At 37.9% G+C, this 19900-nt stretch overlaps 1 protein-coding gene across 1 annotated transcript; it reads left to right on the forward strand.

Moving 5' to 3' along the window:
- Positions 1-11134: 11134 nt before the first annotated feature.
- Positions 11135-19806, forward strand: acsl1a (acyl-CoA synthetase long chain family member 1a). The gene is given in 14 exon segments (XM_051702252.1): positions 11135-11269; positions 12456-12590; positions 12922-12992; positions 12994-13015; positions 13112-13154; positions 13157-13174; positions 13375-13463; positions 14469-14525; positions 14527-14586; positions 15965-15989; positions 15992-16107; positions 16225-16324; positions 16582-16655; positions 17708-19806. Coding segments are annotated over 14 exon segments (1086 nt in total). The 3' UTR covers positions 17849-19806.
- Positions 19807-19900: the final 94 nt, after the last annotated feature.

Here is a 19900-nt window from a genome sequence, read left to right on the forward strand (position 1 = left end):
CATCCAAATCGCTCCAAACCAGTGTCATTTGTTTGTGCTCGAATTGTGCTGTTAAAATTAATCTTGTATCTATTTCCCTTCCTTACAAATATCAGCTTGTATTCGGGAGCAGTGACATCACTCTCCTCCCCATGTGGTCCAAATTGCTCCGAACCGGTGTCATTCATTTGTACTCGATTTGTGCTGTTAAAAGAAACATCATAACATATTCCCTTCTTTGTATTTAACAAGATAGCTTTTGGGAGCTGTAAAATTATTCAAAGTTTTTCGCAAGTAAACAGCCACAGTATTCAGCTCTGAATTCGTTTATTAGTTTTAATTCTGATAGAAGCTGGCACGACTTGTGTTGACGGTGTTTGTGTACTTGCATAGTCCTATATGTTAGCTAATATTCAAAATATTTGTTTGAAATTTCAGCGTAATGTTTGAAAGCATGTTAGGTGCCGTTCACATGCTGGAATGCGTTGTTGTTGCACTAAAATTACACTTAGTGCCACAAAAGAGCAAAACGTTTGTGTCTCGACTCAAGACGTTTAACAGTTTAGGTTCTTTTTAACTTGACATGGCGTCTGAAAACACAAGCCATCAAATATGTCTATCTTGCGCACGTTTACATTTAAAAAAATTATAAAACAGCACGGACAGACACAAAAACTTGCTCAGTGTGAACGGCCCCTCAGTGTAAGACTAGAACTCTTTAGAAAAGTTTAGTCACACTTGCCTATTCTTTATTATTTGTCACTGCACATTTTAGATTTTAGAGTATAACATCATCAAAACTATGAAGCAACACAAAAGTATGGAAATTATGCAATGACCAAAACAAATTAAATAATTTAAACAAATTTAAACATCTTCTATTTGAACTCTTCAGTGTAGCCTTTTGTCTATTCCAGCTCTGCACACAGTTCATTTTCTCAGTCAACTTTAGGTGCATCCTGGGATGCTTTTTAAACAGTATTGAATGATTTCACATGCTGGACACTTGTTGGCTACTTTTCTTAAAAAAACATTTTCAATAAATAAATCAAATAAATAAAAGATTTGTATAGACATCTATAATTAGGCAACATTTATTTTTGAGTACAGAAATAATCCCAAGCGTCTGACCATAAGCCTTTAGATCAAAAGGTTTTAAGATTATGAGAAACAAACTTAGTTAGTGTCCTTTGGACTTTTTGTGTAGGCTCTATTTATTTAAGTTCTTGATATTAATTTTTTTTAATAACTTTTACTATTTTTATTTGATTTGTAATGTATCTTGCTATGCTTTGCTATTGCTGTAGATAAATCAAGGATAACTGAGTCTCAAGTTTTTAGTTTACATTTTTAAGATTAAAGTAACCATTTAAAATGATTTTAATAAGGACAGTTTAGAAATGTTACCAAACAATTTGGTCAAATTAGCTTCAGAAAAAGTGACTTTAGCTGAAAGGTGAGTAGTTTGCATCCCTGGTTTAAATATCAGACCAAATCTGATATTTCCTGACAGAGAGATGTGTTTGAGTTTGATGTGGTGAAAAATTAAATCTTTGCCAAAAATTAACGCTTCAATCATACCAAACACAGCACAAACCAGAAGCGAGCACAAACGATGAAGACAGGTGAGAGTGATTGACATGGGCTTTAGCCTGCACGATTTCACAGCTTCCAAAAGCTATCTTGTTAAATACAAAAAAAGGAATATGTTATGATGTTTCTTTTAACAGCACAAACTGGCACAAATCGAGCACAAATGAACGACACCGGTTTGGAGCGATTTGGACCACATGGGGTGGAGAGTGACATCACTGCTCCCAAAAAGTTTCATGTTATATCTAAGGAAGGGAAATATATACAAGATTAATTTTAACGGCACAAATCGAGCACAAACAAACAACACCGGTTTGGTACAATTTGGATGACATGGGGTGGAGGGTGACGTCACAGCTCCTGAAAAGTTTCTTGCTGTATCTAAGGAAGATAAATAGTTACAGTGTTTCTGTAAGAACTGAAATGCAAAGGTTTAAATAAAGTTAGATTGTACGCGAGATATCGCGAGCGTAGGAAAACAGAGGGGGAGAAAAGAGGGAGAGAGAGGAGAGAACGCACGAGGTAATCGGGTGGAATGAAGCGGAGTTAATGTTAAGAAATGTCAAAATAAACCCTGAGTTCTGAGCACAGAAGTCTTAATCTGACTCATCTATTCAGTGGCCATAACAGACAAGGAAAATAGCTAAGAACCCACGCATAATACTCAGTAAGCACGGATTCATCCAGACCCACAAACCCGAGTATTACACTTCTTTTAATGGCACAAACCAGCACAAATCAAGCACAAATGAACGACACCGGTTTGGTGCGATTTGGTGACATGGGTGGAGAGTGATGTCACTGCTACCGAATTTAAATTCTTATTTATAAAGAATTCAGGGAAATAGATTTCTTTTAACGGCACAAATCGAGCACAAACGAACAACACCGGTTTGGAGCGATTTGGACCACATGGGGTGGAAAGTGATGTCACACAGCCCAAAAAATTATGTCTAATATCTCAAATACCAAACCAGCACAAAGGTTAATTTTTGCGGCACAAACGCAGCACAAACAAATGGTAATGATTTTATTATATGGGTAATGATTGGGATATTTATATGGGATATTTATATGGGATATTTGGTAATGATTTTATTATATGGGGTGCCAACTTCACAGAGGATACAAACATCCTTTATGAAGTGGATTTAATCCAGTACGTCATCACGCTACAGGCTGCAGCGAGGACAGACTCAATAGACTCATTTGAGATGAACAAGTTCTGTGCAGAACCGATCACCGGTGATCACTGACAGGTGCATGCCGGTTAGAAATCTGTCCAACTTCCTGTGATGTCATGAAGACGTACACTATATTGCCAAAAGTATTCACTCACCCATCCAAATAATTGAATTCAGGTGTTCTAATCACTTCCATGGCCACAGGTGTATAAAATGAAGCACCTAGGCATGCAGACTGCTTCTACAAACATTTGTGAAAGAATGGGCCACTCTCAGGAGCTCAGTGAATTCCAGCGTGGTACTGTGATAGGATGCCACCTGTGCAACAAGTCCAGTCGTGAAATTTCCTCGCTACTAAATATTCCACTGTCAACTGTCAGTGGTATTATAACAAAGTGGAAGCGATTGGGAATGACAGCAACTCAGCCACGAAGTGGTAGGCCACGTAAAATGACAGAGCGGGGTCAGCGGATGCTGAGACGCATTGTGCGCAGAGGTCGCCAACTTTCTGCAGAGTCAATCGCTACAGACCTCCAAAGTTCATAGCTCAAGAACAGTGCATAGAGAGCTTCATGGAATGGGTTTCCATGGCCGAGCAGCTGCATCCAAGCCATACATCACCAAGTGCAATGCAAAGCGTCGGATGCAGTGGTGTAAAGCACGCCGCCACTGGACTCTAGAGCAGTGGAGACGCGTTCTCTGGAGTGACGAATCACGCTTCTCCATCTGGCAATCTGATGGACGAGTCTGGGTTTGGCGGTTGCCAGGAGAACGGTACTTGTCTGACTGCATTGTGCCAACTGTGAAGTTTTGTGGAGGGGGGATTATGGTGTGGGGTTGTTTTTCAGGAGCTGGGCTTGGCTCCTTAGTTCCAGTGAAAGGAACTCTGAATGCTTCAGCATACCAAGAGATTTTGGACAATTCCATGCTCCCAACTTTGTGGGAACAGTTTGGGGATGGCCCCTTCCTGTTCCAACATGACTGCGCACCAGTGCACAAAGCAAGGTCTATAAAGACATGGATGAGCAAGTTTGGTGTGGAAGAACGTGACTGGCCTGCACAGAGTCCTGACCTCAACCCGATAGAGCACCTTTGGGATGAATTAGAGCGAAGACTGCGAGCCAGGCCTTCTCGTCCAACATCAGTGTCTGACCTCACAAATGTGCTTCTGGAAGAATGGTCAAAAATTCCCATAAACACACTCCTAAACCTTGAGGAAAGCCTTCCCAGAAGAGTTGAAGCTGTTATAGCTGCAAAGGGTGGGCCAACGTCATATTAAACCCTATGGATTAAGAATGGGATGTCACTTAAGTTCATATGCGTCTAAAGGCAGATGAGCGAATACTTTTGGCAATATAGTGTATGTCAACAAATGTCTCGTGAAAGCGAGGTGGCCGCAGTTGTAGCAGGCAGGCAGCGCAGTTGCTATAAATTTACACTCATTGAAAAAAATGTCTTATATAAAAACATTTCAAGATTTACGCTGATAAATAAGGCGGAAACGCGACATCACAGTCTGTGAAAAAGGTCTATTGAGCTGCATGTTTGGTAACGGGAGATGATCACAAGGATGTGGCTATTGTGGGTCATGGTCATAGCATATTCAATGTTCGTTCACCAGCGTAAATTTAGGGGAGACTGAGCTAAATTGGTGTACTGAAAAAACAAGTTAGAACTAAACTGATCCCAACATATAATGGGGGAACAACATGTAGTGTAGCGTGAAACACCCTCGCAAACTAAAGCATCACCTTGACCAACTTGTTCCCCAGCACAAGCTGTGGAGGGGAAATGAGGGAATTTCCAAATGGAGCTGATATTTGCTCAAAGTATTCCTTAACGCAGTGTGTTTGGCTGGAATGCAAAACCATCGCGTGTATATCCAACAGCTGACTGAAAAGAACGACATCCATATCGCCACTGAAAAATCAAGCAGAGATAGCAGTGTGCATCTCTTGTCTTGCCAGAACGCCCGTGTGGTCCACGAAGGGGCGAAAGACAAAAACAAAAAAACAACTCGCATCTCCTGATACCATCCCATAAGAATAATGGCACAGAGGAAGTGCTCGCGCGTTGGTTCCCCATCACTCCTTTGGGAAATATTTACTTATTCCAGCCCCCTCGTTCTGCGGCCGGGCTCACGATCCATGCATGATCCCCTCCGCAGTGAGCATTAAGCTTCGAACGAAGAGGGGAGAGAGAGAAAGGCAGAGGCCGCACCTCCATTGCCTTATTCATGTGCATTCTCCCAGAACGACACAGAAAAAGACAATAGGGACAAAGGGGCCAATTTGTTTCCTTACCTTCAATGACGAATTCTCTCATACAGCATTTTTAATAGCGATAGTTCAAGACGTGCATCTTTTGCATGCTTGTTTGTCAGAAAATGGTCGCCGAGCTAGGCCTCAGAACATGTCCGACGAGACTCACGCTTTCGCTAAAGGGGAGGGCGACAAACACAAGGAAGAATCCGATGTCCTTTCGCACTCCAATCTTCTCAGACACAAAGCCAAAAATCCCAAATGAACTGGAACAAGTGGGGATAACGCCTCGTGGTGAGAAATTGTGAGCCTCGAACAGAGCCGCTGTCCCCATCGGACCCTTGTAATGTTTGGAGAAAAACACATTAAAATTGCTCTGAAATTACACTGTATAAAATAACGTGAGCTGCTTCTTAAATTCCATCCTGGGTTGCCACTCAAAAGGGATCCTCACTTTGACATGAGTCGTTGGTACAACACGGGTCAGATGAGATCATGCACTGAAGAACAGAAAATCTGGCTCGATGGCACCAAAGTGAGCGCTTTTATGGAGCCCGTGACGTAGCAACCTAGGGGTGTTGCTTAAGCTCCACCAGCCAATAAATTGGCGAGATTGTACTAGGGCTTCAGACCAAGTGACACTCAGGGCATGTCCCAATGCGATTGCGCAGCTTGAGTTCCTACAAAAGGGAACCTACCTCCATACCCTAAACCTTAAACTGATAGTGTCAGAAAAAGCAAATGTTAGATGAAAAACACAGTTGTGTCCTTTTGTGGTGCTTCTATGACACTTTTGGCTCACGTGTCAATTCGGGTACTCTTCAGCTGACCTACTGTGCAATTTGATCACACTTAAACAAGCATGTAAATGTAGTTGGTTATGTAATGCAAACGTTAAAATGAGTCATACTCTATCCACCTTTTTCCTGAATGCAGAATTGTTCGACGATTTGACTGTTTTCGATTTCCGGTCTTCAGTGTTTTCACTTGCATCAGTTTATATTCTTAGCAGTAATGTAATGTTTAAGGTATTACATTTGTAAAAATTGTCAAAAAAACATGTGGCTGTATAGTGCTGAGTCGAGTGTGTAGATGTCATGAAGTGATGGTCTGAGGTTAGTTATGTTAATATCATTAAATACTTTGAGTTGTTATGACAGCCAACAAATGCAAAAGTTAATTTTTACTCCAAAAAAACCTTAAATGGTTGTTGTTCTCTGTCTAAATCATTGGTTTTGGTTAGTTTTACATTGTGTCTCGAGACCAGAAACAGAAAACAGTAAAAGTAATAGTGTTTAGATGTCATAAGATAGCATTGTGTGAGGAGCAGAGCGAAAAGTAAGTGTTTATGAACTGATAATCTGCAGTTTTACTCGTTATTTGAGTGAAAGGGATAAAAGTCATTGTTATTAGCGGCTCTAGTGTTCATTCCACCAGGAAATTGCCATGTTATGTACAACAGTCCACATAAAAATCATTTTGCAAACATGTAGTTATTGTAACATGATTCTTTGACCAGGTTGCGAATTCCACTGGGGGAGAAATATGACAGTCGTTAGAGACAGTAAAAAGGTGACTTAACAAACCAGTCGAATTTAACAACATCCTCTCTCACACAATCTTCTCTCTTGATTTCATTTAAGATAGGAAAAAAGTTTCTTTTTATTTTTTTAATACTTAAGTACAATTTCATGTGAAAACCATTTTACTTTCACTCAAGTATGTTTTTGGCTAGATACTTGGACTATTTAATTGAGTAAAATTTTCAGTTAGTATCCATACATTCACTTAAGTATAATTTCTGAGTACTTTTTACATCCCTGCTTTTGACATCAAAATACTTTTACCATTGCACATGACAAGTAAGGCGATACATTTTAATACTTGCATTACATAACCAACAACATTTATTCGAGTGTGATTAAGTCAACTACACAAGACCTGAAGAGCATGCGTGTCTACATGTCAGCCGAAAGTATCTTAGAAGCACCACAAAATGATGTGGATGCTTCAGCAATTGCATTTTTCATGTCAGATTTGAGTATCGGTTAGGTTTAGGTTTGAGGTTTAGGTGCTGGAAACTGGTTGTAACTGGTTAATTTTGTTCCAATTATTTTTTTCATGAAACCAAAGGCCAAAGGGTTTATCACAGCATATGTTTGGAACTACACCACTTCACGTTGCCTGAAAAACATGCTTTGTACCTGAAGGAAACTGCTGCAGCACACATTTCTTTTTTTCTTTTCTCCCCTTTTTCTCCCCAATTTGGAATGCCTAATTCCCAATGCGTTCTAAGTCCTCATGGTGGTGTAGTGACTCGCCTCAATCCGGGTGGCAGAGGACGAATCTCAGTTGCCTCCGCATCTCAGACCATCAATCCACGTATCTTATCACATGGCTTGTTGAGCACATGAGAAATATTGCATGCGGAGGCTTCACACTATTCTCCGCCGCATCCACACACAACTCACCACGCATACCACAGAGAGCGAACCACATTATATCGACCACGAGGAGGTTACCCATTGTGACTCTACCCTCCCTAGCAACCGGGCCAATTTGGTTGCTTAGGAGACCTGGCTGGAGTCACTCAGCATGCCCTGGATTTGAACTCGTGACTCCAGGGGTGGTAGTCAGCCTCTTTACTCGCTGAGCTACCCAGGCCCTGCAGCACACATTTCTTTGTCAAATTGCCTGTTGTGAATGTTGTGTTCTGTGAAATGAAGACCTTTTTTAACAACTATGTATAATTACATATAAATGCACAGCTAATTCAGATACATGGAAAACATTTTTAGATGTTAAAATAACTTTTCTCAGTTGTTTCCAAGTTTTCACTGAATAATTGTTAGATAAGATGCATTAATACAGATTTGATGCTGCCGGGTTTTGACTCAGAAGCAGATCTTTAATTAAAATGTAACTTATTTAACTGTATGCTTGTTACGATTTCTATTGTGATAAATTGCTAATTGTTTCTTTATTTTGAGGCAAGTGGCTCATTTTGAGCTTGTTTTTACAGACCAGAATGTTAGCTTCTCTTGTGAGATCTGACAACGCTGCAATTGGTATTTTACCCACCCCTTAGCGCAGTGACTGTCATTTTAAAAAGAACGTTATTAACCGTTCTTTTATTTTGTTCTAACCGGTAACCATTTTGAAAGGAGGCTGCGGAACTTTTGAACCAGAACAAAAAATACAGTTTTTGCTCAAAATGAACCGAAATGAAAAACTGTTAAGTTTTTAGTCCCTGGTTTTAATTGCCAAAATGTTTCTGTTTTGAAAAATTTTATGATTTCTTCCCAATTACAAAGATTTAAAATAACATTACTTAAAACTGTGACATTATTTGGATCCTTTCTGCAGCATTGTGCGAAGGCAAGTAACTCATTTCCTCCCATTTTATGCATTTTTACCCAAACTGGAGTGATGACTACATTCATGAAGCTATGTTACCAACGTAAAAAAAATCCCTTTAATGTGTGGGAAATACAAATTCATCAATAGTCAAATTTCATCAATAGTTATACATTTGACAAACTTAATTTAAGTTAAATCTGCAACACTGTTACTGGCAACCCTGTCACCCATTCTGTTTTTTAATTTGTTATGATTGTTTAATATTTATTGCTATAAAACCATAAAACACATACAAATCATGGTTTTGTCCCAGATTTTTTGTAACAGGGTTGCAAAACTGGCAAACCTCATCATAAAATAAAACAGCTTGTATAATATTTAATTTGACCTCCTGAGGTTAAAAGGTTAGTTCAATCAAAATGAAAATTCTCTCATCTTTTACTCACCCTCCTGCCATCCCAGATGTGTGACTTACTTTCTTCTGCTGAATATAAACAAAGATTTTTAGAAAATTATCTCAGATCTGTAGGTCCATACAAATCAAGTGAATGGTGGCTAAAGCTTTAAAGGTCAAAAAAGCATATAAAGGCAGCATAAAAATAATACATATGACTTCAGTGGTAAAATCCTCGTCTTCTGAAGCGATATGATGAGAAACAGATCAATATTTACAGTATGTCAGTTTTTGCTATTAATCTCCACTTTTATTTTGTTTTTTTGTTTTTTGTTTTTTGCAATTTGCATTCTTTGTGCATATAGCCACCTACTGGGCAGGGAGGAGAATTTATAGTGACTTGCAGAGTTGCAGACAGGTGCGGCTGGTTTATATGGGCAGAGCCCCGCCTAAATATTCATCCACTTTAAAAAAATAAATCCATACTATAAACTGGCATTAATGTAATTTGTTTGCCCGTAAATGTGTTCAAAATGATGACATATGTATTTAAAAGCAGGCCTAGTATATGTTTTTATCCTATTTTTAAGTCGTAAAGTAGCTGAAAGATCTGTCACACAGTGTTTGATATAGATATTATTATACAGTTGTGCTCAAAAGTTTGCATATCTTGGCAGAAATTGTGAAATTTTGGCATTGATTTTGAAAATATGACTGATCATGCAAAAAATTATTTTATTAAGGATAGTGATTATATGAAGCCATTTATTATCACATAGTTGTTTGGCTCCTTTTTAAATCATAATGATAACAGAAATCACCCAAATGGCCCTGATCAAAAGTTTACACACTCTAGAATGTTTGGCCTTGTTACAGACACACAAGGTGACACACACAGGTTTAAATGGTAATTAAAGGTTAATTTCCCACACCTGCGGCTTTTAAAATTGCAATTAATGTCTGTGTATAAATAGTCAATGAGTTTGTTAGCTCTCATGTGGATGCACTGAGCAGGCTAGATACTGAGCCATGGGGAGCAGAAAAGAACTGTCAAAAGACCTGCATAACAAGGTAATGGAACTTTATAAAGATGGGAAAGGATCTAAAAAGATATCCAAAGCCTTGAAAATGCCAGTCAGTACTGTTCAATCACTTATTAAGAAGTGGAAAATTCAGGGATCTCTTGATACCAAGCCAAGGTCAGGTAGACCAAGAAAGATTTCAGCCACAACTGCCAGAAGAATTGTTCGGGATACAAAGAAAAACCCACAGGTAACCTCAGGAGAAATACAGGCTGCTCTGGGAAAAGACTGTGTCATTGTTTCAAGGAGCACAATGCGACGATACTTGAACAAAAATGAGCTGCATTGTCGAGTTGCCAGAAAGAAGCCTTTACTGCATCAATGCCACAAAAAAGCGCGGTTACAATATGCCGACAACACCTTGACATGCCTCACAGCTTCTGGCACACTGTAATTTGGAGTGACGAGACCAAAATAGAGCTTTATGGTCACAACCATAAGCGCTATGTTTGGAGAGGGGTCAACAATGCCTATAGTGAAAAGAATACCATCCCCACTGTGAAGCATGGTGGTGGCTCACTGATGTTTTGGGGGTGTGTGAGCTCTAAATGCACGGGGAATGTTGTGAAAATTGATGGCAAGATGAATGCAGCATGTTATCAGAAAATACTGGCAGACAATTTGCATTCTTCTGCATGAAAGCTGCGCATGGGATGTTCTTGGACTTTCCAGCATAACAATGACCCTAAGCACAAGGCCAAGTTGACCCTCCAGTGGTTACAGCAGAAAAAGGTGAAGGTTCTGGAGTGGCCATCACAGTTTCCTGACCTTAATATCATCGAGCCACTCTGGGGAGATCTCAAACATGCGGTTCATGCAAGACAACCAAAGACTTTGCATGACCTGGAGGCATTTTGCTAAGACGAATGGGCAGCTATACCACCTGCAAGAATTTAGGGCCTCATAGACAGCTATTACAAAAGACTGCATGCTGTCATTGATGCTAAAGGGGGCAATACACAGAATTAAGAACTAAGGGTATGCAGACTTTTGAACAGGGGTCATTTAATTTTTTTCATTGTTGCCATGTTTTGTTTTATGATTGTGCCATTCTGTTATAACCTACAGCTGAATATGAATCCCATTAGAAATAAAAGAAATGTGTTTTGCCTGCTTACTCATGTTTTCTTTAAAAATGGCACATATATTACCAATTCTCCAAGGGTATGCAAACTTTTGAGCACAACTGTATATTATATAATAAATCTGCCCATAAACATTGTGCCAAACCAAAGGTAACATTAGTATTAGTGTACGCCAACAGTGCAAGAGATTGCGTACATGGCGAGCACTATCGATGAACGTGTGTGTAACAGCGCATCGTTTCTATTGCAAATTCAAGACAAATTGACCATCAAACAACTTAGACCTGAAGAGCCAGACATAAAACATTTGTTTGTCAATCAAAAGATAAGGGTAGGTGATAAGACATTGTATGTTTTGTATGTTGACAAATTGTATGTCAAAAAGCCTTGGCTCCTGAAACTTTCTGTTTTAAATTTACTGTTATTTAAAACATTATTATAATTATAAATCATTTCGTTTTTTAGTACTGTGGAAACGTGTAAATGGCATGTAGATAGTTTTGTTTCCCTCCCTATCCTCAGTGCTTCTCTTCAACAACACGTAACATTATAAAATAACATTTTGATTTAGATTTTGATCTCCAACAAGTCAGTATTTTAAGATAAATTGTTCTTATTTAGAATATTAGAGTTAACATTATGTTCTTAGGATGCTGCCTTGAGGTGGAATAATGCAAGGACACCACATACTGTATTGTGTTTAAATAATGAGTTGGGGGACCTGGGTAGCTCAGCGAGTACTGACGCTGACTACCACCCCTGGAGTCACGAGTTTGAATCCAGGGTGTGCTGAGTGACTCCAGCCAGGTCTCCTAAGCAACCAAATTGGCCCGGTTGCTAGGGAGGGTAGAGTCACATGGGGTAACCTCCTCGTGGTCGCGATTAGTGGTTCTAGCTCTCAATGGGGCGCGTGGTAAATTGTGCATGGATCGCTGTGCATGACACTGCGGAGACTCATAGCATGTGGAGGCCTATGCTATTCTCCGCGATCCATGCACAGCTTACCACACGCCCCTTTGATAGCGAAAACCACTAACCGCAACCACGAGGAGGTTACCCCATGTGACTCTACCCTCCCTAGCAACTGGGCCAATTTGGTTGGCTCCACATGCTGGGAGTCTCAGAGGGCGGTGTCATGCACAACGAGCCACGTGTTAAGATGCGCGGATTGACTGTCTCAGAAGCGGAGGCAACTGAGACTTGTCCTCTGCCACCTGGATTGAGGTAACCGCGCCACCACGAGGACCTACTAAGTAGTGGGAATCGGGCATTCCAAATTGAGAGAAAAGGGGATAAAAAAAATAAATAATGAGTTGGAGTTGAATACTGTAAAAAAAAAATGAAGGAAAAAAATGGGGGTTGCTTCTGCCCTACTTATATATGTGATCACGAGCTGCTACTCGTTGCAGACCCTTTTTTGTGCCCTATTCATGGAAAGTGCCATTTATATCTGGAATTTCATTATGCTACATGATCTTGACTCACTAGGTTATATATTCATGTGTGTTTGTTTTAAGAACTTTGGACAAGCAAACACTCCTCTTAAAAGATGGCTGCTTGATTTTGCCACCAGCAGGAAAGAGGCAGAGTTGAGGAGTGGAGTTGTGAGGAAGGACAGCATGTGGGATAAACTCATCTTCAGCAAAGTGCAGGTAGCCACAAAAGAAGGAGAAAGACAGAATGTTACTGTAGAACAATGAAGCTCAGCTTTCCTATGTTCTGTATACTGAAACCATGGAGAGCCTATAGAGACTCAGTCTGTTTCCTGACAACTCACTCAAAGGCACACTCATCCAACTATTAAGCATTTATAGTCCACAAAGGCATAGAAAGCAAGAAAAAGGCTGCTCTCTAACATTCAGTCGTAGGTATCGACAACCATATTTACTAGCACAGTGTCAGTCTTCAATTGTCCTGGTACAACTGCACTCTAATACAACAACAGTACTCTGCTGCTGTGTAAACGTACTGCGACTCTAGCAGGCCAGTCTGGGTGGGCGTATGAGGCTAATGATCACAGGAGCTGCTCCAGTCTCTCCCACTGTACTCACCTTCCCAAGCAGCACTCGGCTGCCAGGTACACAGACCTCTGTTCTCCTCAGTCTCACTGCTACCTGTATAATCACAACTGATTAAAGCCACTAGTTTATTAATTCTGAATATAATGTTGCAGTTTTACGAAGGTTATGGGCAGACAGAGTGTACCGCAGGCTGCTCTATGGAGACTGGACAGCAGGTAAGCCATGATAACATACACGGGCAGCAATACTTTTGGAAAGTTGACATGTCTTGCATTACATTTATATTACTTTTAACATTAAATCTTGATGTTGATTTACATGAAAACTATCAGATGCACCTTGTTTAGCTTATAACCACATTAGACATTTTACAGTCACACACATAGATTAAAATTCTCTTGGTTTCTGTATTCAGGTCACGTGGGAGCGCCGCTGCTCTGTAACTTTGTTAAGCTCATGGATGTGGCTGAAATGAATTATTTTACAGCCAGCAGAGAGGGAGAGGTATGTCAACAGATAAAACCACCTTCAATCTCAAAGCTGCTGTGTTTAAAAAAAATTTTCAATGTTACTTTCTCCTATTTCAGCTTTACTGTATATGCAGGGAGAACTATAAGTAAGCCATTTATAAGCTGACTTACCCATAAATGCTGTGAGTTGTGTTAGAGGCAGGGCTGCCTGTTTTTTAACAATGGAACACTGGGGGAAGAGTTTGGGAAACCTGTTTGAAAACAGTCATTATTTTTGCAATTCCATTCGGTGTCACTAGTGGTGCAGAAATGACACTATAACTCTTCAAGAGGTACACTGATTCCTTATACTGTATGTGGGAATGTGATCAAATTCAAGAATTTTGAAAGGAAGTCAATAATATGATACCACTTTTGGTCTCTTCAAATTTACCCTTAGACCCTTGGTTTTTTAATTCTAGGTATTCTTCCAGAGAATGTAATTATTAAAAAGGACATTCAGATATGAATAGATATGTGTATTTTGCAGGCTTACCGACTCATTGCTTTTTTTGGAAAAAAGTTTTAAGGCCCACTATATCTCTGTGGCTAAAAGAGATGTCCTAATGTATTTCAATGGAAGAGATAACATACATATATCCTTAAGGGTAAAGAAGCTAAATTTGGAAGTGTTTGCAACTCATTTGTATCATTTATTGAACATAATGACGTTTGTAATATGTAGTAAATGTGCATTTTTCAGTCCCTACAGTGCTGGAAATGTCTATGGGTGCCATCACACGTGTTGTAACTTACTTATTTATTAACTTTATGGAATTTTGTCTGCTTTGAATTGTTGTGGTTATTGTTGTTATTATTAGTTTTTTAAATATATTGTTTTGGGATTTTGTTACAGATGAAATTCAAATTCAAGCCCAATAGTCACAATGTTCAAAAAATGAAATTACACACTTTTAAGTGAGAAATTGGGAAGTTATGTTTTCATAGTTTAAGATCAGCACAGTTTGTACATCTTGGTTGAATGGTGTGTCCTCCACAGGTTTGTGTGAAAGGACCAAACGTATTTTAAGGTTATCTAAAGGACCCAGGGAGAACTGCGAAAAGCCATAGAAAAACATGGCTGGCTGCACACTGGAGACATTGGCAAATAGCTTCCGGTAAATTCCACATCTTCTCTTAGGACTTTTCTTCCATATTTATATTTATAAATGGAATTGACGTCAAAACACTTACTGACTAACTACCAACATTTAGCCTTTTGCTAACACCTACTCAATTCATAAAAAAAGCATGATCTGCATTAATATACAAACAGTGACTTGAAAGAAAAGATTGCTCTAAGTACACTGCCTTATTGTATGAAATCCCTCTTGACAGGAGTTCTCTTTGACTATATATGCAGTATATGTACAGAGTCAGATTATATATACATTATATACAGATACAGTGCTGAATGGGTGTCCACTGAAATTGCAAGGTTCCATAATACATATAAAATGAAGTGTTAAATGGATATTTCACCCAAAAATGTATATTCTCTCATCATTTACTTGCCCTCATGCCTTCCCAGGTGTGTATGATTTTGTTTCTTCTGAAGAATACAAACTACAGAAGAATATTTCAGCTCTGTAGGTCCAAACAATGCAAGTGAATGGTGACCAGACAAGCTCCAAAAATCACAAAGGCAGCATAAAAGTAATCCATATGAATCCAGTGGTTTAATATATGTCTTCTGAAGCGATGCAGAGAAACAATCAATATTTCAATCCTTTTTTACTATAAATCTACACTTTCACTTTCAGAATGTGAAAGTGAAAGTTGAGATTTTTAGTTAAAAAAAAAGATTTAAATATTGATTGTTTCTCACCCACACCTATAATATCGCTTCTGAATATATTAATTTAACCACTGAATTCATATGGATTACTATTATGCTGCCTTTATGTGCTTTTTGGAGCTTGAAAGATCTGGTCACCATTCACTTGCATTGTATGGACATAGAGAGCTGAAATATTCATCTAAAAATCTTTGTTTGTGTTTAGCAGAATAAACAAAGTCATCCACATCTGGGATGGCATAAGGGTGAGTAAATGATGAGTGAATTTTCATTTTTAGGTGAACTATCCCTTTAAATTTCACATGAAACTGTAGTTACTATATTTTATGTGTATTTATACAACTGATAGTTCTGACTCTAAAATATAATTAGATGAGCTGCTTTGAACGCACATAAATGCACACCTGACCACATTTTATATTAATTAATAAGTGGTGAAATTGCTTTACGCCTGTAAAAGCTTATAGTTAGGCTAATAAACTTTTATTTCTTAGCAGAAGAATTGTTTATTCCTGTTTATACATTTTAATGATGTTAAGATTTATTGAACATATAGGTGTCTTTTATCATACTGCTGTTGACTATACTGAAGGCTGCGCTTTACAATGATTTTACCGAGGTTAAGGGCGTTTTACCATCTTCAACAAGTCAGTGCATTACTGTTTTAATTTGTGGATTGAGTATGTATTTTGTTTCAGAATGGGACTCTTAAGATCATAGACAGGAAAAACAAATCTTTAAGCTTGCTCAGGGTGAATACATTGCTCCTGAGAAGATTGAGAACATCTATATCTGCAGTGATTCTGTGGCACAGATCTTTGTACATGGAGACAGTCTAAAGGTGAGAGAACAGGACTGAAACCATAGATACACAACAAAGACCTACCAATGCATTGAAAGTCACACACACAACATTCATATAGAGTACAGTGTTAACCCCTCCTGTGTCTCTGTGTAGGCATGTTTAGTGGATATTTTGGTACCTGATCCAGACTTCCTGCCAAGATGGGCAAAGAAAAGAGGCACTGAGGGCTCCTACATCTAAATGTGCAAGAACAAGTTGAAACACTGATGTATTTACACAGAAAACATATTTTATTTTATTGACAATTTGTTTCATTTGAATTGCAAAAAAGTGAAAATAGCTATTTTAATATCAGTACATTACATCTATGCATACAAAATATGTACTGTAGGGAATTCCATATAAATGTAAAACAAAGACCGAGGCCTTGAGATTTTGAATGGGTTGCAAAGTGAGATGGAACACATTTCATTCCTGAAGAACTGAATCCCTGTTTTGGTGTGTTAAAACAGGAATTTAAAAATGCAATTCTAGAGAACATTATTCGGCTAGGGAAAGAAGCCAGACTGAAGTCTTTTGAACAGGTGAATATAACAAACACCATTCCTAAACTTTGTCACTGCCGAAAATAATCCTATATGGGTCAATGACATAACACTAATAAATTTTTTTTTTTTTTTTTTGTCTGGTTCTATTAAGATATTGAAAAATGCAATTCACACAAAACTATTAATTAAATACACCTCTAATATAATGAACATGTTTTCAATTTATGAGTTTTTGATATTTATTCTGGGGGTTAAAGTTAAAAATGTGTAAGTGGTGTAACTGGAGACAGTAAAATAAAAAATAAATAAACGTCTCATTAAAAGCTGTAATTCTTGGAAAATGTCAGCTTCTTGGAAATGTTGGCATAAGTAGTTTGGAATAGTCTTTTTTTTTTTTTTTTTTTTTTGTAAGTAACAATAAAATAAATTGTGAAACTTGTTTGTTTTATTATTAATATTTAAAAAAAAAAAAAAATTTAAAAAAAACCTATGTCCACCAAATCAAAGTCAAGTGGTGTAACCAACATACAGGTACCAGTTTTGTTGTCAAGTGACAAGTAAAAACCCCAAAGCAAAACAAAAAAAAACAGAGATGACCCCTTTAGACCGTCATTACTGCATTTATTCAGTTCAGATGGAGTATCCCTTCGAAAATGTCTTGATATTTGTGACTCAAAGTTCATATTTGTACAAATATTTTTTTTACCTTGAAAAAGGAAGTATTTTACTTAATGGTTACACCACTTTACATTTTTAAGCCATTACATTTATTTATTTTTTAGAAAATACTATAAATGTTTTTTTTATGTATGAAACCAACAGGTACACACATTTGACATTTCTATGAACTTTGTGCATGTGTTTCAAATTAGATTTTTAAAAGATTTCAACTTTTTTTTCCAACTCGGACAAACTTATTTGTAAACGCCCCAATGTGAGCTCGAAATCAGTTGTTCAAATGCAATTTATATCTATCTATCTGTCTATCTATGTTTATTTGTTGTTTTATTTATTGAGATTTTGTTCCAGGTGACAATTTAAATGTACTAGAATAACTGTTTATTCTCCAATGTAATCTCTGTGTTTAGGAAAGAGACGTTATTCTGCACATGGAGATGTTCTCTGTTCGGAACAGATTCCTAACGCCAACATTGAAAGCAAAGAGAACAGAGCTGAGGAGCCACTTCAGAGAGCAAATCAACCAGCTTTATGCCAAAATCAAAATGTGAACAACGAGAAAGAGAGTTTACACTAAGTGCGAGAGATGTGATACAACAAAACTAGAACACTCCAAAACTCGCACACTTGCAGTGTAGACAGCTTTGTGTATTATTAATGGCTTTGTTTTGTTGCTTTGTTGTATCACTCACTTGCAATGAAGACATAGTGAAAGAGGGGAAAGAAAGACCACTGCAGCTATTCTTGTGTTCTTGGGTTCTCCTAAGGCAAGACTATTACACTCAAAAATGAAGCCCAATTGAAGTTCTAAAGTGCAATTGATTTTCACCACTTGTGGGTACTACAGTCATTTCTCAGAAGTTGGCAATCACAATCCCACCAGCGAAGCACATCCCAAACATTTCACGTGCCCTACTATTTATCTGTTATGACAGTTAAGCAAGCCATGTAAAAAGCGAACTAACCCAATGCCTTAGACCAGTGAATGCCTCTAACAAACATACTGTACCTAGAGCACACCTCAGTTCAAAATAAATTACACCTAGGTAACAGTATTTTCTATAAATGTATAATTTTGATTGTGAGTCACAAGTCTGGCAGTTGTTTGGAAAACTGACTCAGGCTCTTGACAAACTTGCTCCACTGCATCATATTGACTTAAAACAGAGAATAAATTATTTCCTCTTGAATTGATGATAGTAGAATGAGAGCATCACGAGTTAGTATTTGTTGCTCCTAAAATTCCATTGATAGCACTTTGATATCTCAACAGTGCCTCTATCCTAAAGATTAATGCTTGCTTATAGGTTATCTATTTATATTTTTAAATGTTTGAGTTCTGATTAATGTAAATGAAAATTGTCTAAATTGTTATTTGAAGCATGCAAGTGTTTTAAAATGAAATAAAACAATAACATTGTATTTTAACCGTGGGGGTTTATATACCTTTTCTTTAACTTATCGTATTATGTAAGTGAATGCAGGTCCCAGTTGAGAAAAGAATATGGTTGACTCAGAGGTGTCTTTATAATGTTGTTTCAAAACTGTATGACTTTGATTTGTGGCATGCACAAAGACAAAAATTCTGAAGAATTTCCGAATGAAAGTGAATGAGGACTGGGGCTGTAAAGCCCCAAAATGGCAAAAAAGCATCATAACAGAATGATCCCAGCAAGCAAATGTATGTTCTTAAAACATTTTCCAAACTTTACATTGTTGTTGTGGGAACATGAAAATGTCCAGTTTTCTTAACGTTAGTAGAACGTTATTTAAGGTTAATAACGTTATAAGGATGTTCCATTGACATTTTATTAACAACATCCCGTTAGTGGGATTAATGTAGTCCATATGACTACTGAATAATATTCCACGTCTTCTGAAGCCAGCTGAAAATTTAATTAATTTAAAACATCGTATGACTTCAGAAGACTTGGACTATACAGTAGTGCATGGGTCGTATGGGCCACTTTTATGTATTTTTGCAGCCCTCATTCACTTTCATTACATGGGAAAGAGTAGCCAGGATACTCATCAAATATCCACCTTTTTGTGTTCTACATAAAGTCATTTGGGTTTGGAACAGCATATGGGAGAATAAATGATGAAAGAATTGTCATTTTTGGGTGAACTATTCTTTTAAGTCTCTGAATGACTACACAGAGAGCAAGCTTAATGATTTTAGTATACTTGAAAGAGAGTGAAACACAAAACGCAAAGGTGATGCTTATGCTTGAATTAAAGGATGAGAAACAGCTTTCTTTTCTCTGTCTATCTCATTTGTATTGTCATACTCTCAACATTTTTAGGCTACTGACATGCCTGAGTAACTTCTTAATACAAATACCCTTCTTGTGATTTTAGAAACTGGTTTCACTAGCTGTCAGTGTCTTGTTTGATCAGCTCTATAAAGGCTGGGAGCAAAATAACACGCTCTTAGCAACCTGACTAATCATGAAAGATTGTTGCATGTTATGGTAGAGTTTTTCTCAACTATGTTGTGTTCCACCTCAACTGGGATGCAGTGATCATCTAAATGGACATTTCTGTTGTTCAAACAGTATTTTACATTTCTTAGAGTTCCACAATCAGTGCTAAAAAACCCA

This window comes from Myxocyprinus asiaticus, chromosome 7 (assembly GCF_019703515.2).
Source record: "Myxocyprinus asiaticus isolate MX2 ecotype Aquarium Trade chromosome 7, UBuf_Myxa_2, whole genome shotgun sequence".
In the NCBI taxonomy this organism is placed as follows: Eukaryota; Metazoa; Chordata; class Actinopteri; order Cypriniformes; family Catostomidae; genus Myxocyprinus; species Myxocyprinus asiaticus.